Genomic DNA, 26,325 nt, shown 5'->3' with positions numbered 1-26,325 from the left:
TTATCCCTATTTTACAGAAGGGGAAACCAAGGCACAAGGAAGTAAAGCAGCTGACCAAGGACCACCCAGCAACTATTGGCATAACAAGAATAGAATCCAGGTCTTCTGGGGCACCTATACACATGCCTGAGACCTGCTCTGCTGCATGCTAATTAGCATGCAGCAGAGCAGACTAAATTAATCTTAATTAATCAAGTTTGGAGCCAATTAGCATGCTCCAGCAACCTTGGTATCTCATGTATTCAGCATCCCCATATTTCAAAAAGGCAGCAGGGGTGCTTTAACTAAAGCTTGTTCAACAAGTTTTAGCTAAAGCGTCCCACCACCATTTTAAAGCACGGGACACTGAATACACGAGACACTGTGGGCGCTTTAATTAGAGAAGCTCCGAAGAGCTGCTTTAATTCAAGTGCTCCCTACCCTCACCGTGGAGCATGTGTAAAGATGTCCCAGATGCACTGAACTCTACTTAAGTGCTATTCTCTTAGAACATGTTGCCTATACATACTGCAGAATATTTACAAGTATATTATTAAATAACAGAAATGAACTGGAGTTGTCAAAACAATGAAAATGAAGTCTGTGATGAATTCTGCTTTTAACTGTTCATTAATTTCCTTGGCAAGTCATAAAATTCAGTAATTTGCTATGGTCTCTTAGGGTTAAACAGCAAAGTTCTACTGGATTATGTATGGACCAGGATATTTTAAACCTTGTTAAAGTGATATTTTTAGTTTCCTTTCCCTTACAAATGTTGATCCATTAATCGCTGCTACAGAATCACACAAAGCATTTTGTTCCTTCCACTTTGTTATTTAATGAACTTTACATTTTGCATAGAAGATTTATACATATGATTTGGAAAAAATATTTAATTCAATTTCCATTCCCACTGACTGAATTTAGCTTAAAAATGCTGGACATACATCAAAAGATGTCTATAGTAAAGTGATATATTTCCTCTCAAAATTAGAGGCCAACATAAATATTCTGACTTGAATCATTTCATATTAAGTTCCCTTAACGTAAACTACTAGAGAGACGGGTTTGAGAAAAAAAGCAAACTTTTTTCTATTTAAAATGAAACAGAACCCAGAAACACAAAATCATATTTATATATTTGACTATGTATATGACCAAAGAACAAATGCTCCAGTTATTATAAGCTTACCAATACATTTAATGCCATTTCCAACCCAACCCTCTCTGCAGCTGCATTTGAAGCTTCCTGGGACATTGACGCATGAGGCATGTGCATCACAGTTGTGGGCCCCAATCTCACACTCGTCCACATCTAAAAATGCAAAGAGCAAACTGATTACTAAAATTTCAACACGGATATTTCAGGAGTGTTGATTCTTTTCCAGGGTAACACATTTTACAACTGTTTTTTTTACACTATTTTAATAAGAAAAATACAATATTCTATTATAATTAAGATGATTGTTTTATGTTTTACTGAAAATTACACTAATATATTTTCATTTTTTCACTCATTTGCAAATATATAAAATTGGGTTTATCATCTATGACAGTTTTTGTTAAGATATTCAAGTAATCAGAGAAAATGTTTTTTTATATATATATATATATATATGAGAGAGAGAGAGAGATTGATTCAGATTTGTTTAAAAATGGGTATTCAAAGTTATGCAAATACATGAAAATTTTATTAAAGGAAAGAATTCACCCCAGACTTTTAATGCAATAAATCCCTAAAGGACAAGTTATAGGATTAAGTCAACTATTCCAGAAGTGTAATTTTGGAGAAATCAAGTTACCCCTATGCAGCTCTGAAGGGCCCCATTTGCAGAAAGAAAGATGATGCTTAACTCCACAAAAAAGAAGGGGAGGGCAGGTGGATATCATGGGAGCTCCTGTTATTGCAACACATAGGTAGTAGAATAGGATCTGCCTGGGGATTCTGTATTGGCATTCCCCACCTCCCCACCCACAGGAACGCTAGCTACCCCAAACATGAGGCATAAGTAGCATCCATCAATCAAAGCAGGAGCTGTCCAAGGGAAGACTTCCTCACCTCACACACACACACCTTTGCATTCAATTTATATAGATTTAAGCCTTGAGCCTGTGACTTCAGTTCTGTATGTTCGCTAGTGTGGTTCATCAACAGCTATTTTCCACTTTCCTTTTTTCCTGTTTTTCTTTACTATCTATCTCTTTCATTTTGTCTTGCTCTTGTGACAGAGGTGAGGTCTATACTAGGCACACCTTACTGCTGCACTTATACTGGCAAAGCCTTCTAGTACAGATGCAGATACCTACATGTACCAGGGATTAGCAACATTTTCCAGCAGGAGGCCAGAATGACCCAGCTTGGGTCGAAGACGGGGTGTTACTAGGACTCAGCCATTGCTTCTTCCCACTGCCATTTCTCTGCCACTCAATTGTGGCATGGCCTGGGTAAAGCCTCCCCACTGCTGAACACAGCTGAAGCTCCTGCTTTGCAGGCCACAGGTTTTCAATCCCTGAACTGTACCAACAAAGCTGAGGTTGGTGCTGTGATATCAGAAGCATTCATTATGATGAAAAGAAGGTAGTTAGGTTAAAGAACAGGTTTACCTGTTTACTGTAGGGCCATCTGCCAGCACAGCTATGCTGCAACCTCTTTGCAGCTGCTAACTAACAGCTGTGCTGACAGAAGTACATAATCTAGTCATAGCCTTAGGTTTACTTGATGAAAATGTTACTTGTATTAAATATGGACATGTTCCTCTAAACTGTATATTACCAATATATGTAGGTATCTTAAAACATGTATCAATTAATGTGAAAGCCATCCAGGGGCTGCTCATTGTGATGAAGATTACAACTTGAAACACGGAAAAAAAAGTGTATGATACAAATGCTGAGCGCACAACGTACCTGTACACCCAGTCGTTCCTTTCTTGACTGAGTATCCAAGTTGACAGTGACAAATGAAGGAGCCCTTGGTGTTTTCACACTCTCCAAACATACAGATGTTGGAATTCAAGTCACATTCGTTTACATCTGTAAGTGAATATATATAGCTTAGTTATTACTTGCATATTACAGCTGTTTAATAACTTGTTTTACCTTTTTGGATTAACTTCAGCCTTCAGGTGAATTTGTGAAAGTTATTAACAAAAATTAGAAACACAGAGATTTTTTTATGATGACCAAATGAGTGTTTTTATTCTCCAACAAGATACATCTCATCCTTCGTACGCTTTATATTTCTAGTTCCCTAAAGAATAGGGATTGTTTGTGGTAAAATATTTTGTTCTTCTTCAATTCTCGAATCACCAGCAAATAGGCTGTTATTTTAATAGGTTTATTCAAAATTACTGTACAAACGATACAGTGCAGAAGTGTCTTCTAGATCAATGCTTCTCAGTTTTCAGCCTGTAGCTAAGGGGTAGGCAATGTTTTTGGCCAGAGTGCCAGAAAAATCACAATGTCTACCTTGTAAGGTGCCAGAGTATTGGCATCCCAGAAAACAAAACCAGGGCAGGGGGTATGTGGCAGGACGCACTGCATATTAATATAGTTAATAATCATAAATGTTGCTTTTGTACATGTCAAATAAAAGGTTTTCTAAAAATTCAAAATCTGGTGACAATAAATAAAACTTCATATACTACCTTTGTTTTTGTGTATTCTTTTTTGTTAAGCATATTGTGATGAGAGAGAGAGAAAAGAGAGACAAAAAGAAGAGAAAAAGAGGAGAGAGAAAAAAGAAAGGGAAAGAGAAAAAAGGAGGGGAGAGAGGAAAAAAGAGAGAAAAAGGAAAGAAAGAAAAGAAAGATTAAGAAAGAAAAAAGAAAAAAGAGAAGAGAGAAAAAGGGAGAGAAAAAAGAAAGAAAAAAGAGAAAAAAGAATAGAAAAAAGGAGAGAGAAAAAGAAAAACAAGAAAGGGAAAGAAAAAAGAGAAAACAGAAAAGAGAAAAAGAGTAAACAAAAAGGGGGGAGAGAAAAAATAGAAGAGAAAGAGAGAAGATGGAAAATAGGAGAGGAGAGAGAAAAAAGAAGAGAAAAAAGAAAAAGGAGAGAAAAGGAAAAGAAAAAGAAGAAAAGAAAAAAGAAAGAAAGAGAGACAAAAAAGGAAAAAGAGAAAGTGGCGGGTGTGTCCCTTGCCGCCAATATTTCCACCGCTAGCAGCTGCGGCTTGGGCCCACTGGACCTGGGCAGCATCCGGCAGAGGGAGGCGGCGACACCCCAGTAGCAGCCACCAGGGCCGGGGCACTCAGGGCTCCCCAACAGTCCCAGAGTGAGGGAAGCCTGGGTCCAGGGCTTGGGCAGATGGAAGCCCCCTCCCACTGGGGTGGGGGCAGCACCGGGTCAGCGAGTGTCAGGGCTAGGTGCTCGGGGCAGGGTTTGGGTGGTGTGGGGAGCAGGCATGGGGGGAGAAGCCGTGGGCAGGCCAGCCCAGCCAGGCCCTTGGGAAAGTGGGGGCTGAGCGGGAAAAGGGACTGCCCTGGGACTAAACGGGCTCAGGCAGCAGCGGGGGCACCCAGTAGCACCTGAGGTGGGGCCCGGCCTACACAACTCTGCAGGTATGGGGTGCAACTGCCCTGCCTGTGAGGGGACACTGCCTGGCCAGGGTAGGATGCCAGGCTTGGGGGGCTCCTGGCTCAGCTTTCCTGCACATGGGGCACAGTGCAAGTGGGATGGAGCTGCCTCCAGTGCAAGGGCCTGGCTGCAGGAATCTCTTGGGCCCCAGGAACAGATGCCAAAGGTGGGGGTGGCAGCCCTACTTCCTACCCAGGCCCCGCATTTCCAAGGACTCAGCTGGGCCTGCTTGCCCACAGCACCTCCCCCTATACTTGCTTCTCCCTGTGCCACCTGGACCCTGCCCTGAGCGCCCAGCCCCAGCACTCAGTGCCCCACTGCTACCCCCACCTAGCCCTGGGCTTGCCCACCCACTGGGAGCCTCCAGCACATTAGCCCTGAGCAGTGCCTGCCCAGGCCCTGGCTCTGCCCACCTGGCCTTGCCCACCCACATCTCCCTCCAGGGGCCAGGCTGGGCTGAAGGGCGCACCCTGGGGGAAGAAGCGGGGTCAGCAGAATGCAGACACTGTCCCTGCCTGTGTTCTCCTGACTCTGCCCCCAGGGCCTGCTGTGGCGCTGGGACTGTGGTTGCTCTGCAGCAACTTCATTAAAAAAAAAAAAAAATTCCTTGCACGCCAGGGAAAATGTCTCCGCATGCCACTAATTGGCACACATGCTGGGAGTTGCTTATACCTGCGTTAGCCAAATCCAGTTTGCAGGGCTCTGTTATTCCCAGGTCCAGAAATTTGGCAGTTGGCGAGTGGTGGCAGTATTAATTGTGGCAATATTAATGCTGGCACCACTCCCCATTTGCCAAATTTTCAGACCTGCAGGGAGTCCTGTGGGCTGATACTGAATCATGCGGCCTCATATGCTGACTCATGCTGGAGCACAAGACTGCTCTGTGGTCAGAACTGATGTGTGAAGCTGGGCTGATGAGCTGGATCGCACCAGAAGATCGACCGTAAGCACCAATTCCATGCAGGATCCAGCCCACAGACTGGCCCTGCCCATAGGATCTAGCCCATACCACTCATCCAGCCTGTAGAACTAGAACATTTAGTACTATTTTCTATATTCTTGAGGACCACTGGAACAGGGAAAAAAATAATAAAATGATAATAATAGAAATAAGTGAAATCTAGGTAAAAGCAGTTGTATTTTTTGAAATGTTGATTAGAACTATGAAGGGTAACAAACCTTCTCTGTTAGGCCAAATATTAAAATTGGGTAATGTCCAGCAGATGAACAAGCAAACCTAATAATATTATGATTTATAATACTAAACAATATTGTGATGCCAAGACACGCAGAAATGTAATGCCTCTTCCAAAGATGTTATCCAATATTTTTACATACCCTTTAAAAGATATTATAAAATCGTAATCTACCAATGAAAGAGAATTGCTATGGTGTGAATGAAAAGATATTGCTGGTATCTGCTTCGCTTTGTGGTAAATATAAATTACAGCCAGACTAAATTTTAAGGTAAGTAGCAGTGCTGAAAACTTTTTCTTTAGAAGGGAGCTGTCCCTTAGGATTTCCAGTCGTTTTTACTCTTATGCTGGTGTTTCTCTTCTGCTGGGACTTCCCAGACAGATATAGATTGACTGACTTTTTCCAGGGTCACATTGAAAGTGTCCTGACTAAAGTGAATTGGAATTGGATCTCATACATGGGGAACTTTAAGCCCGTTTTTTGCCTGTGTTGGGAATAAATATAACTCTTTTGGTTTCAGAAGGCACGTCTACATGTTCATTAATGAGCCGTAGTTTCTACAGTCTGGGTCAATCAATTAGGGCTGCCCTGTGAACTGCTGTTATCTGTCACCAGGCAGACTGCAGAGCCTGCAGAGCTTGCTGAGATGCGTGCGTAGGGGCGCCCCCCCTACCTACCCATCTAAATATCTGTTCAAGTAAGTGTAAGGAGGTACTGCCTTCAGGGGCAGAAACGCCATGTGTAGGTAGGCAGTGGTTCATGGGTGACCTGGGTGGAAGGCTGGGGGCCACGTGCAACTAATGACAAGTGAATGAAGGTAGAGCCACAAAGAGGGTCAAAAGCTCCAGGAGCAGAGTGCAAAGAGGAAGAGGGGAAGGCTGTGGTGATGAGGAAGAAACACAGAGTCTGGGTTGCCCTCTGAGGAAAGGCCACTGTTTTTTGTTTATCTTTCTGTTTCTTTGTTGTTTTGCATACTTGTTTTTTATTGTTTGTTTTGTTTCTGTGGGGACAAGACTGCACCATGAAAAATAAATTGCCTGGAAACCCAGAACACAGAGCTGACTGGCCTTGAGAAGGGAGCTGGGTGACTAACCCTCTTGGCCAGTTTTTTCTACCAGGGAAACTAAGGAGAAGAATCATCCCAAATCAACTGAATGGCTCTATGTAGCCAAAGTGGATGATGCAATTAATAAGTATCTATTAAGTCTGAAACTGAGAAACTGGTACTGCACTATATTCTAACACAGTCTCTGTTCCATGGGGAGGACAACTGAGGGCAAAGTTGTTCTCATCTGTATTAACAGAGTTAACAATGTGAAACAGGGAAGCACTGAAAACAGCAATGCTGGCTTTTGACTTGGTTGGGTAAACAATGATCAGATCAGTGGACTTGGATTGCAACCAAGAGCCCAGAAGGATGTGAGCATTTTAGCAAATGAAGAACCAAAACTCATATTCAGGTGAGCAGAGGACACTTGCTGGTCAAGGAGACCTCAGTATCACTCTTCACCCATTTTCTCCTCGGTCTGCAGGACCAACATGTACATAAAATGAGGGCTGTTAGTGGAATGAAAACAAGGAAGTGAAAACGGAAGGGCTTGTTTGACAGATGCTTGCAATAGGGTGCACAGTTAAATGCAGCACTAACCCCTACATTTGAAATCATGTATAAAATAATTGTGTCTTATAAGAATGGACAGAGATTATAAATGTGTGTTTAAAAGGGAAACAGTGGAGACTTATAAAACAGAGGTAAGTATAAATACACAGTATAACTAGGTAAATAGATTAAACAGATTAAATTAGAGGAAAAAAGTCTTCATTAAAAATCTTCTTCAAAATAGCTCAAGATAAGTTCTGGTACTTAAGTTCCAAGAATGCATAGGTAACCTTAATTCTAACATTTCCTAACTACTAACTACTAAGTCCTTAACTTTTGTACTATTAATTTTTGTAATCTTTTTTGTGCATGTGTTATATGTGTGCGCGTGCATATGCATAGTTTGCTCCCCCAAGACAAAACACTGGTAAGAATTGTTAAAATGGGCCTAATTTTGAAAGCATCTGTCAGGGTACCTTTACATATGCAGGTAAAGGTATGATGAGATCTAATGGGGATACCACTTAGTCGCACCTCCAGACATGCCACATGTACATGGCAGGAAGTGTGACTGTGGAATTGTGCATTAGATCTCATCATGCCTTACTGCTGGTGCAGGGGCAGCAAAATCCCAGGCTCCTCTACACCAGCAAGGAGCAGGCTCCCAGGGCTGTTCCCCGCTGATGGGGCTCCTAGGAATGTCCTAGGTTTCCTATGCACTGCTGTGGCTGGGAGATCGCAGCTGCACCCCATGTCTGCCTGGACCCAGAGTCGCTCAACCAAGGATGCTGGGTCCCGGCAGCTGTAGGCTGCTTCTGGGACTCGAGTCCACAGTTGCCCAGCAGTGCTGGGGCTGTGAGTCCCCTCAGCTGTGGGACTCCCAGTCCTGACTATACATAGTGAACCCATGTGGCCCAGACAGATCCCAGCTACAGGGGCAGACCCTGCTACACATGCAAATTAAAGCTGGATAGCAACCAGCTACAAAGTTATTACACATTTTTGAGCAACAACGCTATAGCTGGTTGGACATTTTTATGGTGCAATTGTTAATTTGCAAGTGTAGGCAGTCTAAATTAATTGCACAATTAACTTGATAATTGCGTGATACAGGTAACATGTACAGGGGGTCTAAGTAACATAGAGATAAAAAAAAAACAGCAATTCAGAATTCAGGTTACATATACAAGAGATTTTAAGAATTAAGGTATTGAAGTACTGTAATTAAATCATCTAAATAATGTTACCTCAATGATAATAAGATGCAGTAATTATACAGTTATCATTAAATGATTTTAATGCCTGTGATACTTTTTTTTTTTAATTCTCTTCATGGAATTAATACAGGAAACTCAGGATATTCCTTACAAAAAGGTACAGATTTTTCTTTTAAATTTTTTTTGTTATGAAGTTTTATTCCGTTTCCAGTAATTCATCAGTAAAACACATGCATTAGAGCAATTTGTAAAATAACTGAACTTGCCACTTTTGGTGCTTACCAATACAGGTTTTCATGTCCATAGAAGCCATGAATCCATCATAACAAAGACAGCGATACTCTCCTGGAATATTAGTACATTGCCCACCATCACAGATATCTGGGTTATTTTCACATTCATCAATATCTGCAATAAGAGTAGACAAGAGTAAGACATATATAGATAGAGATTAAGTTAGGATTAAAAAAAGAATCTCAAACAAATATTACAATAGGATTATTGTCCCCTTCTTCCTTACCTGCACATGTTCTGACATCTGGCATGAGAGCATAACCATCACTGCAACTACATTCATAGCTGCCTTCTGAGTTAGTACAGTGGGTATCACAGCCTCCATTCATGATCATGCATTCATCAATATCTGTAAAAATATTAACATATTATTTGGCAACCCTGCTATCATCAGAGGAAGACCATCTTCTCTTGCCCTTTTAACTGCAAGCTAATCAATGTTAAGTATCATCTCATTTTGAACTGGTAGTCGTAATTTATATACTCTGAGTTAGACTTTACTTAGCTTTACCACCTTCACAACTCACTGTTATCTATGGAAGCAAGTGACTGCTTTTAAGCTTTACCTTTGCTCATATTTAACGTCAGTACTGTAAAAAATAAAGGTCGGAGGAAAATAAAACATGACATTATGGAAATAAAACTCCTGAAATGGGAACACCTGGTGAAGTCTTGAACCATGGCACAATTTCTTACCATTATTTAAATTCTCTCACACACACATATACATAGTATTATGAATTCATAGGTTATGAATTGCAATAACTCAATGTTCTCATAAATAAATTAATGAATTGTAATTTTTGCAGTATTACTCAATTACTGAATTATAGGTATAAATCACGTAATAACTCTACTAACAAATAACTCGTTTACAGAGATAGTGCACCATTTAAAAAAATGTTTACAGTCCATGATAGAGTATAAAGAAGCAAAGTTAAGAAAAATTACAGTGAGGCCTCTTTCTTGTTTTTGTTCAGAGAATAAATTGATCAATGGCACCTGTATGTTAGCTAAAATTAACCCACTTAAATCAAGACCTCAGCATGGACACAAACAATTCTTTTCCCAATATTTAAATTTACACATGTGATCCTTCCATCTATGTTGGAAGAAGTCACCAATTGAATTAGTTTGTTCTCAAAAGGCTGTCCTTACTTGTTTCAATGAATACAGTAAGACTAAAGCAGAGAAAGACATATGGAACAGAAGTAGGAAGTGGAGGCATCCAATACTTGCCAATACAGCCTTGTCTGTCTGGAGTAGCCTGATATCCGGAGTTACAAGAACACTGATAAGTTCCAATCATGTTCACACATTTGCCATTTCTGCACAGATTATCACTCAACGAGCATTCATTTATATCTGAAAAAGAAGAATTGCTCCAATTTCTTGTCCTTCAAAAGGCTGGTTTTGTAATGGCTACTAAAATACCACAACCATTACGGGAGTATTGAAAGAAACTATATGTTAAAGTACCTCTAAGTGGATATATACCAAAACACGGAAACTGAACAGGTGTCCCATTTCAGTGAAGTGGTGAGACAAATGCAAAGAATTCCAATTACAGAAAGGAAAACTATGTTAAGTTACAGAACTTAATATTTGATTCGTGATTACATGAAAAGAATTGTACTCTGTGCTTTTTGATGTTTGAATTGAAAGTGGCCAAAATGCTTCTATAATTTCTGTGTTCAGTCTAGTGTGGCATTCAACATATGCAAAGTCCACAGAGACTCCTAACACCCCTTGAAGTCAATGGTGCCGAGTGTCCTGAAGATCTTCCAGGATCAGGATGTGAAGTTTCAAAGCGAAAGAATTCATAAACAAGCTAAAATGTAAATTTGCATCAAATGTTCCTAGGGCCCCCTCCTTCTCAACAACAGACAGTTCCCATAGCACAAATAAACACCACAGGCAGCTAAAACTCACCCACACATTCGTCACGTGATGACGACAGTTCATGTCCCAAAGGGCAGTCGCACTGAAAGCTACCTTCTGTGTTCACACAAGTTCCACCACGGCACAAGAGAGGGTTACGTTCACATTCATCTATGTCTAAAAGAAAACCATGAGAAATGATTAAAGAGAATAATTAGTGAGGGAAAAAGAACGGGAAAACAAATATCAACATCTGGACGCAATTAAGAATCTGAGGTTCATAGAGCAGAAAGCTGCTACGGTGAAGCAACAATTATTTATCTTCTCATTTCTCGTAATAGATTAGGCAAAGAAACTATGAGAATAGATCTTAAAAGAGTTTTGTTTTCTTGATTATTAAGAAATAATTATGCAATTCCTCATTCAGTAGACAATTTGAAAAAAAAAAGCAGATAAAGAGAATCTCTGTTTGGACACTTGACAGCATTTAGAGTACTAAACAAAAATCATATTTCTGATTTCATTTGTGCAAGATGAATTCTTTTTGCATACAGAGACCTGCACATCAAAGTCTGTGAATAAAACTGACTGATTTTGCACATGCAAATTTTCATGTATCAAAATGGACACATTCAGATGCATATTTGAAAAAGTTGCTTGCTGTTATTTATACTGTATGTACTTGAATGTAAGATGATCCTGAGTTCAAGACAACCCCTCAATAATTAGATTCTATATATGGAAAATGTATAAATTTGTTGTAATTTTTCAGGCATAGAATGGAATTACTGGAGGCTTGTCCTTAATTCATTCCTCCCACTGTTGCAGGGGACAGGCAGTGAGGAGGCAGGTAGTGTGAGGAGGTCAAGCAGTTTGCCCTCTGCTTGTGCCTTCCCCAGGCTACCTCTCCCGCAGCCCTTGCTTTCCACCCCAGTCTCTACTTCCTTCTTCCCCCCACCCCCATCTCTCGCTCACCCCCTTCTTCTCAGCCTTGACTCCCTCCTCCCCACTTGCTCCCTCTGCTCCCCACTTTCCCCCCTCCCACCTCTGTTCTCTCCTCCTCTCTGGCCTCTGCTCCCCACTCACTGCAACTTCTACTTTGTGCTGGCAGACTCTGTCCCAGTTTCACCCTAGGGCACTGAGCATGACCCCAGTCCATCCCTCATAGCAGAGTCATAGACCTGACTTGTGAAAGCAGTCACAGTACTTGTGTCTACTGCCATATTTTCTTACATTTCACACCCCTCCAGATAAGACATGCACTTTGTTTTGGGAAGGTAAAATGAAGAAAGAAGAATTTTTTCCAGAATAATAGTTGCATGGAGTAGGGACAGAGCTGACTCTTTGGTTCGCTTAACCTCCATTTTTTGCTCAAGCAAAAGCTAATTTTAGCCCTTTCAATATTGGACTCTGCCCCTCCTCCACATAGCTGGCCCACATGGAGAGAAGGAAGAAAAACTAGCCATTATAGGCTCTCCGTGCTTTCATTTGAGACAGAAAAATAAGCTTTCCCACTTAAGACATACACTCCAAGTTTGGAGGGCTAATTTTGGGAAAAGGGTGTGCACGGCATGGGTAATTAGCACACCAATGCATGCAGTTTAGAACGTCATGCCCTGAAACAGTAAACAGAAAAATTGCAATACCTCCTGACAATGCTTACCCATGCAGTTCTTCATCATCATAAACCCACTTTCATAGCCTTCAAAGCACTCGCACTCAAAGCTTCCTGGAGTGTTGACACAAGTACCACTTCCACAGAGATCCGGGGAGATACGGCATTCATCAATGTCTATTTCACATTACATAAAGAGAGAAACATCAAATGCAGTTTAAGATGAATCCTGCTTCTTCGACAAATGGAAAACTCATGTCAATAAAATCTCATGTGATGCACCTAAATGTTTAACTAAGTACTCAATATTTTAAAAAACTGATTATAGTGAATTCAAAATTCTAAGCTTTGAAACAACATCAAGGCTGTTTCCATTTTGCATCATTTTAAGATCATATATTTTACAGGGTGATAATTATGCAATAGCTACCACCAAAAATTCCAAAGTTTGAGAACTACTCAATGTATTTATCACATCTCTTGGAATTATTTTTATGGAAGTATTAGTTGACTTCATAGATAAAATGACAAGGAGGATGTGAGAAGAATACCAGGGGATATAAAGATAATTGCAGGCTTGTATTATGGAGGTAGTCAGGACATGGTGGGAAACAGGGTTCTGACTAAGTAGTTCAGGAACATATATCAGGGCAGACAGAGCTGAGAGACCAGGGATGAACAGAAACAAAAGCGGACAGGAAAAGAAATAGAGTTCTAAACTCTTCAGTTTTTGTACTTTTTTCTTACGTAAAAGTCTTTTCCTTTCCTTCTATTTCACTTTCCCTTAGCCTCCTATAATTCATACACCACATACAGATATGCAAGAGTGTAAGGGAGCAAAGCCTTTGTGAGAAAAAAAAATCTGACACACACTCATTAATTTAGAATTAAGGTTGCTCAGTGTACTTTTCATCAATACAATAAAAAGTAGATAACATTCAGAACAACCTCGATTCACATGTATCTATGATGTTTGAGTAGTATAGCAAGTGTGGAGTCTTCTTCGACATGCTGGAATTCCAGTGCATCAGAGCAGATTTGATTAATCCAGTCTGCTGGAGCGTAGCAATTGCTATGCTCCAGCAGCCTCTTGCGTCTCATGTATCAGCATCCCCGCGCTTAAAAATGGCGACAAGGGTGCTTTATCGAACTAGCTTTAGTTCAAGTGCCCCCGCCACCATTTTTAAGTGCGGGGACACTGATACACAAGACACACCAGCACTTTAATTAAAGTGGCTCCCGGAACTGCTCTAATTAAAGCGCCACCCCACTCCTCACCCCTGGAGGGCATGTAAAAGTGCCCATAGTGTTAATGCACTCCCAGATGCTTCAGAATAAAACTTTCATTTTCAACGCAGAGCCACCCACATCCAGTGTCTCAAAAACCACAGACTCTCAAAAATGTCCAACCTCAGATTTTCTTTAGGTAGTACTATCACATCATTAGCCTTTTACACCAAGTACTTACTGTCAGTAAGCTATTTTAACCCTGTTGCTGTCAGTTACAGTTGTACATTTGAGTATGACTGTAAGCAACTGGATATGAACTTGTGTGTGGCTGTGGAGTGTGAATGGAAGTGAGTTTGGTGTGGAGGAAAGAACATAATTGGTATTAGAATGACTGAATGATAAGGCATGTGAATTGTATTAATATAAATGTTAATGTTGTTTTAACTGATAATTGTATTAATTTTGGGGGAGTCCCACTGACAGGAAAGTGACTAGAGCAACTTCAACAGTAATTTGACAAATTTCTTGGGTATGGGAATCTATTAAAAGAATGTAACAATTATCAGAGAATCATTTATTGGATGGAATATTTGTGTGTTCTTCACAATAGGTTATATTTAGCAATTCTTATTTCTTGGTAAGGGAAAGTTCTCAAAAACTACAAGATCTGAACCACCTCAAATTTTCAGATGACCATATTGAGCAAAAGGAAATAAGCTTTCTTTAAACATTGGGGAAAATGTAAGACTTACCTGTACAGTTTCTTTCTTCCATATCTAAAGCAAAACCATTGTTACATCTGCATTTGAAACTTCCAATTGTATTCCTGCATTTACCATTCATGCACATACCAGGGAACACTTTACATTCATTAATATCTATGTAGGAAAAAAAAAGAGAATACAGAATACTTATTTGTTTAACAATAAACTAGGTGGAGAGGTAGTTTCCTTCCAACACTGTGGGTATTATGCAGTATGTTTTCATTTGAACAAACTAGGATCTTGTGATATTCTCCATAAATTTAATTAAAACTTGGGTGAAACAGCTTCTTGCAGGCACTGAAAAGTCATCCCTTTCTAGAAACTGAATTTCAGCTATCACTATGAGATTCAGAATTCCAAACAAGGCAAAAAAACCTTCAGGAAGACTTAAAAAGAAACTGTATAGCATAAATTGAGCCTGTAAGGCACTACCTAGGTAACAGGAAACATGAAGCCATATGGCATAGGTGTAACTTGGTCAGTTTACACCTCTTTGAGAGAGACAAACTTTCCTAAAGATTCTCAGTCACCACAGGAGTGTTCAGACATACACATATTACGTTTTGTCTAGTGCAGAAAAGTGACAAGAGCCTAGTCCTACTTATTTTCTCTTCTTTGGGACAGAAACATAGTTCCTTGGATTATATGAAGGACTAACCCTGTAACTGTAACAAAATATTGCATAAGGCTTATCCAATAAACTGCTTCTCAGTCTCAACTTCTCTACATATTCTCACACGGGTCAGTCTCAGGCAGCCCCTATTCAGCTTTCAGTGAGCTTTTAACAATAATTCAAAAGTATAATTCTGCTGGATGAATGCCCTTATCTAAGGTGTTTCCATCATGAGACAAAACAGTAGTCTGGAGACACCAGCAGGTGTAAAGTGTACAAGAAAAGACAGTAGGCAAAAAAAAAGTAGGCAAAGAGACAAAAATCTTTAGTCCTTGTTCAGGCAAACTTTCATGGAATGTAAGAGCTGAATTTTCCCTCCAAGGTGAGTAACTTCAAAATCAGCGATTACTGGCAAAGCAGAACTTCAAATTCCCTCAAGCAACATAATATATTTGAAGGAAAAAGTTTTGCTGTGTAGACACTTATTTAAAAGAAACCAATACTTTAAAAAGTCTCATAATTATTTCACCTTGTCTCTAAAATATGAAATTATCTGAAAAGAAAGGATGTACTCAGTGTTTTGGAGGGAACCATTTTTTTCCTGAGAGGAATAGAACTGGCTTAATTATTTTATTTTCCATTGATTACCTGGCTACTAGGGCTGTGCAAAATGGCTATGTTTCATTTCTGTTTCGGATTTGGCTGTTTCGGAGGAACAGTGATTTGTTTTAGTGTTTCGGATCACTGTTCTGTTCTGATTAGGCCAAATCTGTTTTGGAGTTTCGATGCTGTTTTAGAGATTTGGATCAACCAGGGAGAGGCAGGCACAGCCAGGTGGCTGCAGGTTCTCCCACTGCTCCTCCAACTCTGCCTGCCTCTCCCTGGGCTGTGGGGGAAGCCGCAGGAGAAGCCCCCATGGCTGCCCTGCCCAGCCCCATTCCCTGCCTGGCCCCACCCTCCTGGCAATTTAAAGAGAAAAAAAAAAGCCCCACACTCATCAGATGTAGCAGCAGTGACTGGGGCCTCTGAGGGCTTGTGGCTGAGCCCCCCTGTGCAGCATGGGGCAGTGGGGATCACACCCCTGCCCTCCCCCTTGGCACCCATGTGGCAGCTGTCACATTGCACAGATGCAGTGTGGCTCGGCAGGGCGATCCATGCTATCTGAGAGCTGGGGTGGCTCCAGTAGTTACCCGGAGCCCAGCACCGCTCAGCCCCAGCTCCCAGATGATGTGCAGCACCCTACAGAGCCACACTGTACCTGTGCCATGGAGCAGCTGCCGCACAGGTGCCAAGCAGGGGGAAGGGGTACCCACTGCCCCCTACTGCCCCGTGCTGCACAGGGGCCTCTGCCATGAACCCTCAGAGGCCCCAGTCACTGCTGCTACAGTGAGTGAGTACAGGGCTTTGTTTTGTTTTTTTTAAGTACTGGGGAAGCTGGGGCCAGGCGGGGGATGGGGCCATCCAGAGCAGCCATGGGGGCTTCTCCCAGGGCTCCTCTGGCTGTGTGGGGGGAGCCACGGAAAAGCACCCATGGCTGCCCAACCCAGCTCCATCCCTCGCCCAGCCCCAGCCCCAGCCTCCTGGCACTTTAAAAGGAGGGCCGTGGGGCTGTGCCAGACTCTTTCCAGGGGGTGTGGGTCCCTGGATCTGCGTGCAGGATGACAGCCAGCTGCCACCACTAGCTGGGACTAGTACTCAGTGCAGCTCATGCTGAGCACCAGGTAGACTGGTGCTGGCACTGCCCCAGCTGGCAGCGGCAGCATGCTGTCATCCTACACGCAGATCTGGGGGCCTGTGCCCCCCTGGGAGGGCTGTGGGGTTATGCCAGACTCCTCCTTGGGGTTGTGGGCCCCCAGATCCATGCATGGGATGACAGCAGGCTGCCGTCCCTCCCCTAGAGCACTGGGATTGGAAGGGACCTCAGGGACAGATCACAGACACTGGCCAGCTACAGATGACAGTATCAGAGCAGTCCTTCCCTTTCCCTCTTCTGAGTTTCTGTTTCCCTGCAAGCCCGCCTCCAAAATATTCCGAAACATCCGAATAATTTCCGAAACGTTTTGGATGGTTTCGCTTAGTTTCAGAGATGTTTCGGAGCCTTCTGTTTTGTTTCAGATTCATTGTTTTGGGTGCCAAAACGGGCCAAAACACTTCCAAAACAAAATGGCTGCTGAAGTTCTACACAGCCCTACTGGCTACATCGTCCCTTGTCTTCTAGCTACACATGCCCCCTCCAAACACATAGCAATATTTTGTCTAATGCCCCCTCCTCCATCCTTCTTGTTGAAGTGGTCCCACTGGGTAGACAATATGAGAAGATATATAGGACCAGAAGCAGGACAAGCCAGAGGGAATATGGTTTAGTAAAATGGGCACTGCCCTGATAAGGTAGGGGCTCTGAATTCTGACCTCTCTCTCCAATGCTGTTTCTGCATTTTGCATTTAAAAGTCATTAGATAAAATGGATAGAGAGCAATGGGACAGTTGCTGCTCCACTGAGCCAGCTTTAACAAGGGGTTGGTGAACTCATTGCCTGGGAAATACATGTAGGTTCAACAGCCCTCTTGGTGGAGGGGGGACATTGAAACCTGGGTCCCCCACTCCCTAATCATTATATGAAAAGGTGTGAGGCCCCTCCTCCTCCTCACCCTCTTCTTTCTGCCTATACTTGGTCATGTTTTTTCTGTGACTAACAATTCTGGAATTTCCATGGAGTTTATGAACTTAGTGGGGCAGAACAGGATCAAAGAGAGTGCAAGTGGCCACAGGAGGTACTTCCACTGAAGCCGGGTTCCAACAAGCTGCTGGGGATGGGAGGAGCCTGGCCAGGTCTACACTGGCCAGCAGAAGCGGCGACAAAGCCATGTGCCGCTCGAGACGGGATGAGCCCAGCCGGACCAGCAGGGGCTCAGCTGCATTTTGCCCCTGCCTGCGCCGGTGAGTCCTGAGAGGCACACGGCTCCACTGCCGCTTTTGCTGGCTGGTGCTGACCTGGCCAGGCTTCTCCCATCCCCAGCAGCACGTGGGAATCTGGCTTCAGCTGCATGCTGCTCCAGATGGGACAGACCCACCCGGGTCAGAATCAGCCAGCAGAAGCTGCGGTGGAGCTGTGTGCCACTTGGGACTGACCAGCGCAGGTAGGGGGAATGTGCAGCTGAGCCCCTGCTCCTCCAGCTGGGCTCATCCTATCCTGAGAGGCACATGGCTACTACTCTTCCCATACGTACCGTGTCAGCAATGTCAAGCTGACGCGGTGCGTGTGGGAACCTTGTCCCTTCCCCAGCCCTTCAGCAGCCATTAGGAAGCTGCTGAGGGGCTGGGGGAGGGACAAGGGGTAGGAACAAAAGTAAACCATGTACCATGTTTACTTTCGTTTCCCGTCGCAGCACCGCGTGCCACAGAAAATGGCATGGCAGCCTGCAGGCCGTATGTTGGACAAGCCTGGCATAACCATCATCTCCAGGCCACAACTTTGCCTCATGATAGATACTCATAACATGCTCGGAAGGATCCAGTGAGTTTCAGTTAGGAGAAGGATCTAAATATCTACATATATGGCTCAAAATGCTCACCAAAAGGGAAGCTCTATTTGGGTCCTTATCTTTAATCCTTTGAGCAATTTTCAATCCTCTCAGCTTCTGGAGAAAACCGGAGTCACTTAAACAAAGGGGGCTTTCTTCTTTCACCATTAATTCCACTGTCCTTCCAGTCACAAATATTTATAACTTCAGAACCATCTTAGACACATTTCCCTTTCTTATCCAAAACTAATGCTGCTGCTAAATTATGTGAGTTTTAACCTCTACAAGATCTCCAAAACACACACATCCCTTATCAGTCATAATTTCAAGAAACTTTGTAGTAATCTCTTGCACTCTATATCTTAATGTCTCTGGCTTCCTACATTCTCACCTTACCCTCACACTTTGCTCTGTCCAAAATATTCCCTCCCAAAATTTGCCTTTCATGTCTTTCTCAACATGTCAATCCCTAAGAGCTCTTTGCTAGCTTCCTTTCAAATCTTACCAAAGTCAAGCTTCTTTCCCTTTACTTTAAAGCCCTGAAAAAAAAAAGCTACTAACTTTCTCTCCTCCTTGATCACCACTCTTTATTCAGCTTTCAAGTTGCTATGTCTAACCTAAATTACCATCTCTTTAAGGCAGGTATTTTACTATCTGTCTATAACATACACGTTGTTGGAATGAATACATGAACTAATACAAGCAAAGAGAGGGCAGGTTGACTAATGTGGAAATCTACAGTTACGAGAGACATTAGATTGTCCATGTCCAAGCAAGATTCAGGCAGAGGAAAAGAGCCTGGATCACAGTGAGAAGATGGGCAAGAAAGAGCTCAGGTCATGGCAAAGCACAAAAGAGAGAGATTCCAGTTTCTTTCTATCACAGAAAATTGCTGCCTTCATGCAATAAGATCACAAAAGGTCATAGATGGGAATTACAAAGAAGAACTAGTTCTTCAGTAAGATGTATTGTTTGATTATTAATGCTACATGATTGGTATCTCTAATTCTAAACATTTTGCATATATAAACACTGGTGCTTTCCTTTAAAGAGCATATCAGAGCCTATATAAAGAGATACATAGAAAATGCACTTTTCAGTTCCAGTAAGAGAGGAATGAAGCTTTACCTTTATAAAATGGCCTGCCAGTTAGAATGTCACCTCTATTAGAAAATCCAGGTCCTCTGGGGCACAAGGCCTCATATTCTTTGGTGCCAGGCTTAGGGCATTCCTCACAGTCTGAGCCCCAAGCAGCACCAACAGCACAGCAGCAGGCATCCATACGAAATTTGCCAGGTACAGACTGAATACACTCATCTTCATCCCACTTCAAGTAACATTGTTCCATGCGGATATCTATACATTTTATAAAACAAAGGCAATTATGTTGTGTTATACACTAACCACTTGATACATTTAATGTTAGGAGTTATTTTTGAGTTATGCAGGTGTGATGCTCAGCTGTTTACAGCTCCAAAGAATGCAAAAGAACAAATTTCTACTTGAGGTACTTGTGTATAATTCTGTATCATTGGGATTACCATATTTACTTGAAATAGAAGACAGCCCCAATTGTAAGATGACCCCAAAATAATTAGATTCTACACACAGAAAGGTATACATTTGTTATAATTTTGCAGGTATGGAATCTAATTATTCGAGGTTTGCCTTGAATTAGTCCTCTTCCCACTGCTACAGCAGGGAAAATAAATCTTGGGGGTCAGGTAGCCCCTTTGCTTTCTGCTTCCCTCCAACTTTTTCCCATAGCAGTCCCTTCCCCATCTTCTGTCAGACCTTGCCCTCCCAGAGTACATGGGAAGAAGCAGCACATTTGAAAAGAATTACCTTGATATTAACCATGGATATAGCAATTTACATATAGTACTCATACATTTAGCTTATCCATAATTGACTCACATTAGCTTTTTTTTTTTGAAACTGGTGCAAGTTTTAGCACAAGTACTTCATAAACACACTTTTAAGCAGCATTTTTATATCTACTTATATGTAGTAAAAACTATGCATGACATTAATCAAAGGCCAAAGGCTCTTGGTTTACCACATTGTTCATTGGGCTGGGCCTCACCAGAGTCAACACCATTCCAAGCTATGGCGACCCCACAGCTCAGCACTGCTCAGTATGTGTGTAGTCCAGATGCCCCCAACAAAGGATTTATGTGCCAATTAGCCCTCACTCATGACTGAAACCGGGTGTTCTTGTCATAAGTATTTGGATGCTCCAAAAATTTATACTCAGATGAGGCATATGACAACCTGGTCCAGCTTCACCTCATGGAGGACGGGGCTACACTAATCATATGGGGGGGGGGGGGAGTGATTCTGGATGAACAGTTTGGGGCCCTTTTTATGATGTCTGGCAGGCATTTAAGGTTAATGCAGAAACAGGAATCATTGGAAATGGGAAAGAAAGGCACAGCTCAGCTGTGGGAGTGAAGAGGAAGTCAAAGTGTATGCCATGTAGCACAGTCCGTGGCAAGGGGGTACTTGATGGGTACTACCATATGTCTTATTCAGAGGGGTTACGCTAATCTATTCATGAGGATGGAGAAGATGTAGCCAACTTCATCTGGAAAAGTGACACCTGGCACAGGTTGTTCAAAGAACCCGTGGGATGGGAAGTCGACAGAGACAATGAAGAGGACAGTGATGCAGCTGGACCTGGAGACAGCAAGAAAGACTACAACAGGATCAGCAGCAGCGGAAGTGACAGCAATAAGGACAGTGAATAAACTGAGAATGTAAATTTCAAATCGGGGTTTGGACTAAAGGACTACAACTTGGATAGGTGAGGGTGGAGGGAGGGTGCGCAGCGGCAGAGGGGATTGGGTGCGTTTATTGTAATGGGAAGCGCGGGTTTCTTAATGCGGTTTTAAGATGTGTGAAGGAAAGCTTATGATAGAGGATGTATATATATAACTCTCTCTCTATATATAGAAGTATATTTTAATTAAAAAAAAAAAAGGTAGAATCAATTTCAAATGGGAGTCTCCTCCCTTGCTTCCTCTGAGGGCCTTATGGCTAAGGGCAAGCAAAACTTGGGGGCATCCGAACCCCAAGCCTCTGGGTTTGGGCCTGCAAGCAGGATGCCCGCCAAAGGTTTCGGAAACATCTGAAGTCCCAGGTGCAGATGGAGGATGTTTGCTGGTAATAGGGCCACTTATGGTTCTGGACCCTTGGATTTGGACTTAGTGTTGGCTAACACGGCCTCAGATACAAATTATTTATATACATACACATATATACACATACATATGTGTGGGCTGGGGGTGATCTGGGCCTGTCTTTGCGCACGCGGGCTGTGGCCAGCAGCCCGGGCACGCGGGGTCGGAGAAGACCGGGGACGAGCTAGAATTAGTTACGGACGTGTAGTGGTTGATTTAAAGATTGTTTACTTACACCAAAGATGGTCGTGGTGTAGGCTGGACAGTTTCCAGGTACAGCTCCGCTTAAATCCTCGTTAGAGGACTACGACAAATTCGTTCTTTTCCCCGGAGTTGTTGAAGCTCCGTGGGTTTGGTAGTTTCTCGTACAGGAAGGGATACGTCTAGGAATCTACCGGTGACGGGGAGAGGCTAGAGGCTGTTTAGGCCTCTATTGCCTTTTATGAAATGCGTTGGGTCCATGAGGATCCGCAGCGCTTAGAGATCTTCACACAAGGCGAAGGTTTTCTTTCTCTCTCTCACTCCGACTTGGGCGGAAACCACCCAAGCTCTTTATACGGCTAGCAAGCGAATCGCTAGCCGCCACGTGTGCATATGTTAGAACTGGCCAATAATATGGCACAAATTCTCATACAAATGGCGGGAACTCCTTGCACCGTGCATTTCTTAGATGCAAAAGAAATGCACCATGCAAAAAAAGCTTCAAATTGGCAGGAAATTCTCTGTTGCACCGGGGTTCTCTTCTGCAGCAGAAAACTCCACCGTGCAAAGAAGCTGTAATTTAGCGGGAAAATAATTTAGCAGTGCCGAAGCACACATAAACAAAAAATCACAACTTTGGTTGTGACAACATATATATACATAATACACATATACATACGTATACATATACACACACACGCACACACACACATACACACACACACACATATACATATATAGACATACACACACACATACATATATACATGCACACACACATATATATAAAGAAAGAAAAGTTAGAATCAACTTCATAGTTGGTTTCTATTACTGATCACATGCTGCTTTTTGCAGCAGTTTAATGATAGACAAAGTTTTTGGTGAGACTTCTTTGTATACGATTATAAGATGAGGGGCTTTTTTCCTCATGCCAGTTGAGGGAGGAAAAACCTCATCTTGTATTTGAGTAAATATAGTACATTGGATTTGATTAGTGTTGATTGTATAAATGTTACAGTATTACTACAGTTCCAGTAGGTAACAGACCTACAGATATGTGCAGAGCTTTTCAAGCTCACCCTAGGGCACCTTTCCTTCGAAGTAATTTTCACTGTGTTCCACATATACCCAAGAGACAATATTAAAACATTTTAAAGTCTACCCCTTACCCATTTATTATTCATTTTCCAGTCAGAACAAAAGTTAACTCAAGCACTTTTGGGGGAAAAAAAGATTAAATCAAGATAAAATTTAATGTAGATGAGCCCCTAAATGAGATTTTTAGCCTACATGTGATTTTTTATGTCCAAGAATCCAGAACCTCTAACAAATTCAGAATGCATTCAGAATGGAAAAACTGATATTATAACAATACTAAGGAATGTTCCTATGACATGATACCATTTACTGAAGGGTTGGTTAGCTCCAAGATACACACACATAGAAATAGATTTCATATATTTCATAGACATTAGGGCTGGAAGGGACCTCAGAAGATCATCGAGTCCAGCCTCCTGTCCCAGGGGCAGGAAGTCAGCTAGGGTCATAGGATCCCAGCAAGATAAGCAGCCAAATTTCTCTTGAAGGCATTCAAAGTAGGTGTTTGAACCACCTCTGATGGCAGGCTGTTCCAGACCTTGGGGGTTCAGACAGTAAAGAAATTCTTCCTTATGTCCAGCCTGAAACGGCCTTGCAGGAGTTTATAACCATTCGACCTCGTCATTCCTTGGGGCGCTCTGGTGAACAAACGTTCCCCCAGATCCTGGTAAGCACCCCTGATAAACTTATAGGTGGCCATCGGATCGCCCCTGAGCCTGCACTTCCCCAGGCTGAAGAGTCCCATAGCTCTCAGACTGTCGTCATAAAATCTGTTTTCCTGACCTCTGATCATGCGCGTGGCTCTTCTCTGGACTCTCTCAAGCTTCTCCACATCCGTTTTAAATTGTGGAGCCCAAAACTGAAAGCAGTACTGCAGCTGCAGCCTCACCAAGGCCGAGTACAATGGGAGAATGACATCCTGGGATTTGCTTGAGAAGCATTTGTGGATGCAAGCCAGCGTTTTGCTCTCTTTACTAGCTGCAGCATCACATTGAAGGCTCATGTTCATCTTGTGGTTAATCATGACCCCCAAGTCCCATTCATCCATAGCGCTAGCCAGCATAGTGCTGCCGAGCCTATAAGGATGCTGCAGATTTTTCTTCCCAAGGTGGAGAACCTTGCATTTTTTCATATTAAACACCATCAGGGTCTCGTCTACCCATTTCCTGAGCCTGTTAAGGTCAGGCTGGATCGCCCTCCTGTCCTCAGGTATGGATGCTTTACCCCAGAGTTTGGTATCATTGGCAAACTTGGCCAGTCTGCTTCTGACTCCAATGTCCACATCATTAATAAAGATTTTGAACAATAAAGGTCCAAGGACAGAGCCCTGAGGGACCCCACTGGTCACAGGGCACCAAATATCAGATGACTTCTGGAACATTGGAAATTTTTACTTCTTTCATGTATTTACCAAGCTGTACATGTCAAAAGAGGTTGGGAAGTTACCAAATCTTTGCACTGAAGAAGGGACTGAGCCAGGACATTTTCTGGAAGTACTGTAGCACCTTCCTATTTGGGAAGGTGTTTAGCGAGCAAGGCCAAGCTGGGATATTTTTAGGGAGATTTTGTTTTATATTTTATTTTAATATTCACCTTGCTTTTATTAATCATTTTGTCTCCATTTCCCCCAGCTTTTGTTGGGAAAGATTCCATAGAAATCTAATAAATAAATAAAATATGTGCCTGCACAAAATTTGCCTCTATCTTAAAATTTTATCCTTTTATCTTTCCTAGCAAGCAAGGCGACATCAGTGTCTACTCTAGTCTTATGAGTTCATAATACTTAGATTTTATTACTTTTCCTTTCAAATTCTGGATTCCCTTGAGGAATTTACTTTGCCAGGCATCTGGACTGAAACCTGAAGGGCAAATCAGTGAGAATTCAAATAGGACTTTTCCTCCTGACATTAATAGAGGGTTGAACCTTAAGGCCTAATCCACTTCCCACTGAAGTCAATGTAAAGTTTCTTACTGACATCAGCAGAAGCTGAACTGAACTGTAAGAAACATGATGTATTCTACAGAAAAAGGGAACATGCAGGAAAAACACATGAGAATAAATTCACACAACTGCTTATTAATGGCATTCAGAATGGAAAATTCTCCATTCAGTTGAGATGGAGAGAAAATTAATCTATTGTTCCAAAACAAAAATACATGTTATTAGTTTGTCCTATAAAAGATGAGACTAGACATTAGGTTTATGAAAACTTAAAAATAATTGTAGACTTTTTTCACTGCTCAGCATGAGAAGTGAAGCCTGACTGAATATGTTAAAAGAGCTAAAAATAACACAGATAAGCTGTTGAGGTATTTTCTGTAAAAATCTTTCAAAGTCAAATAGATTTACCACGCAAATTTACTACTAACAATTTAGAACACAAAAATAAACACGGTCATTTAAAAAAAAAATCCTCATGTTTTCCAATGAACTATATCACGTGAAGATGCCTATTCAACATGGGGAAAATTAAGCCTCATCTTATGATCGCATATGACTTACCTGAAACCAGAAAATGCATGGGGCCAGTCAGCAGAGAGCATCTAAGCTCCCTTTAGTGTACAGGGTTCCTGGCTGCTCTGTTCAGGGTTGCTGCAAGCTGCTGCCTGCCAGTGTGTGCTGAGTTGCTTTGACACCTTTCAGCTGAAAACCCCACATGCAGCTTGAAATGACCCGGCAGGTGCTAGCCAGGGATTGACCTCACAGTGTTTGGGGCTTCTGGCCAGCATGTGCTGAGTTGCTCTGAGCTGCTGCCCCAGCAGCAGGTGCTGAAGCAACTCATTGCATGCTGGTAGTCTGGCCGGGTCCCTTGCTGTGTGCCAGACTGCTCTGGCATCTGCTGCTGGGGCAGCAGCTCAAAGTGACTCAGCATGTACTGGCCAGAAACCCCGTAAGCTGTGGGGATGGGTCATTTTGAGCTGTGTGCAAAGAGTCTGGCCAGCACATGCTGAGTTGCTTCAGCACCCACCATCCAGGCAGCAGCTGGGAGTGACCTGATCACCTGCCTGCCAGGCACCCAGCATGCTGTGGGAAGAGGCTGGGCAGGCATACAACAGGGAGGAACCCAGCTGGGGTCAGCCAGCACACAGGGTGGAGGAACCCTGGCCAGCACAAAGCAGAGAGGGACCCCACAGGAGCTGGCCAGCACTCAGGAAGGAGGAAACCCTAGGGGCCAGCCAGGCACTCAGCATGCTGCAGGGAGGGACCTTACTGCAGTGACAAAGAACCCAGCACCCTGCACACAGCAAGAGACCCAGCATGCAGCAAAGGACCCAAGGCTCCAGGTAGCAGTAAGAAGGGATCCACCATACAGTGAGACTTCTAATAGTGGCAGCAAAGGATCCAGCACATGGCAAG

General features: G+C 42.6%; 1 protein-coding gene across 5 annotated transcripts in view; it reads right to left on the bottom strand.

Moving 5' to 3' along the window:
• The window catches only part of FBN2 (fibrillin 2), a 307,967-nt gene that overhangs the window by 91,625 nt on the left and 190,017 nt on the right, over window positions 1–26,325 (bottom strand). For all 5 annotated transcript variants that reach the window (XM_059724895.1, XM_019478066.2, XM_059724893.1 and 2 more), the window contains 9 exons: window positions 19,615–19,842; window positions 14,341–14,466; window positions 12,407–12,535; window positions 10,795–10,920; window positions 10,102–10,227; window positions 9,089–9,211; window positions 8,851–8,976; window positions 2,887–3,012; window positions 1,172–1,294 (listed from right to left, as the gene is read on the bottom strand). In XM_059724895.1, the coding sequence (XP_059580878.1) occupies window positions 1,172–1,294; window positions 2,887–3,012; window positions 8,851–8,976; window positions 9,089–9,211; window positions 10,102–10,227; window positions 10,795–10,920; window positions 12,407–12,535; window positions 14,341–14,466; window positions 19,615–19,842 (1,233 nt within the window). The remainder of the gene's footprint in view (window positions 1–1,171; window positions 1,295–2,886; window positions 3,013–8,850; window positions 8,977–9,088; window positions 9,212–10,101; window positions 10,228–10,794; window positions 10,921–12,406; window positions 12,536–14,340; window positions 14,467–19,614; window positions 19,843–26,325) is intronic.

This window comes from Alligator mississippiensis, chromosome 3 (assembly GCF_030867095.1).
Source record: "Alligator mississippiensis isolate rAllMis1 chromosome 3, rAllMis1, whole genome shotgun sequence".
Classification (NCBI taxonomy): domain Eukaryota; kingdom Metazoa; phylum Chordata; order Crocodylia; family Alligatoridae; genus Alligator; species Alligator mississippiensis.
This window is presented reverse-complemented; position numbering and strand designations above follow the sequence as displayed.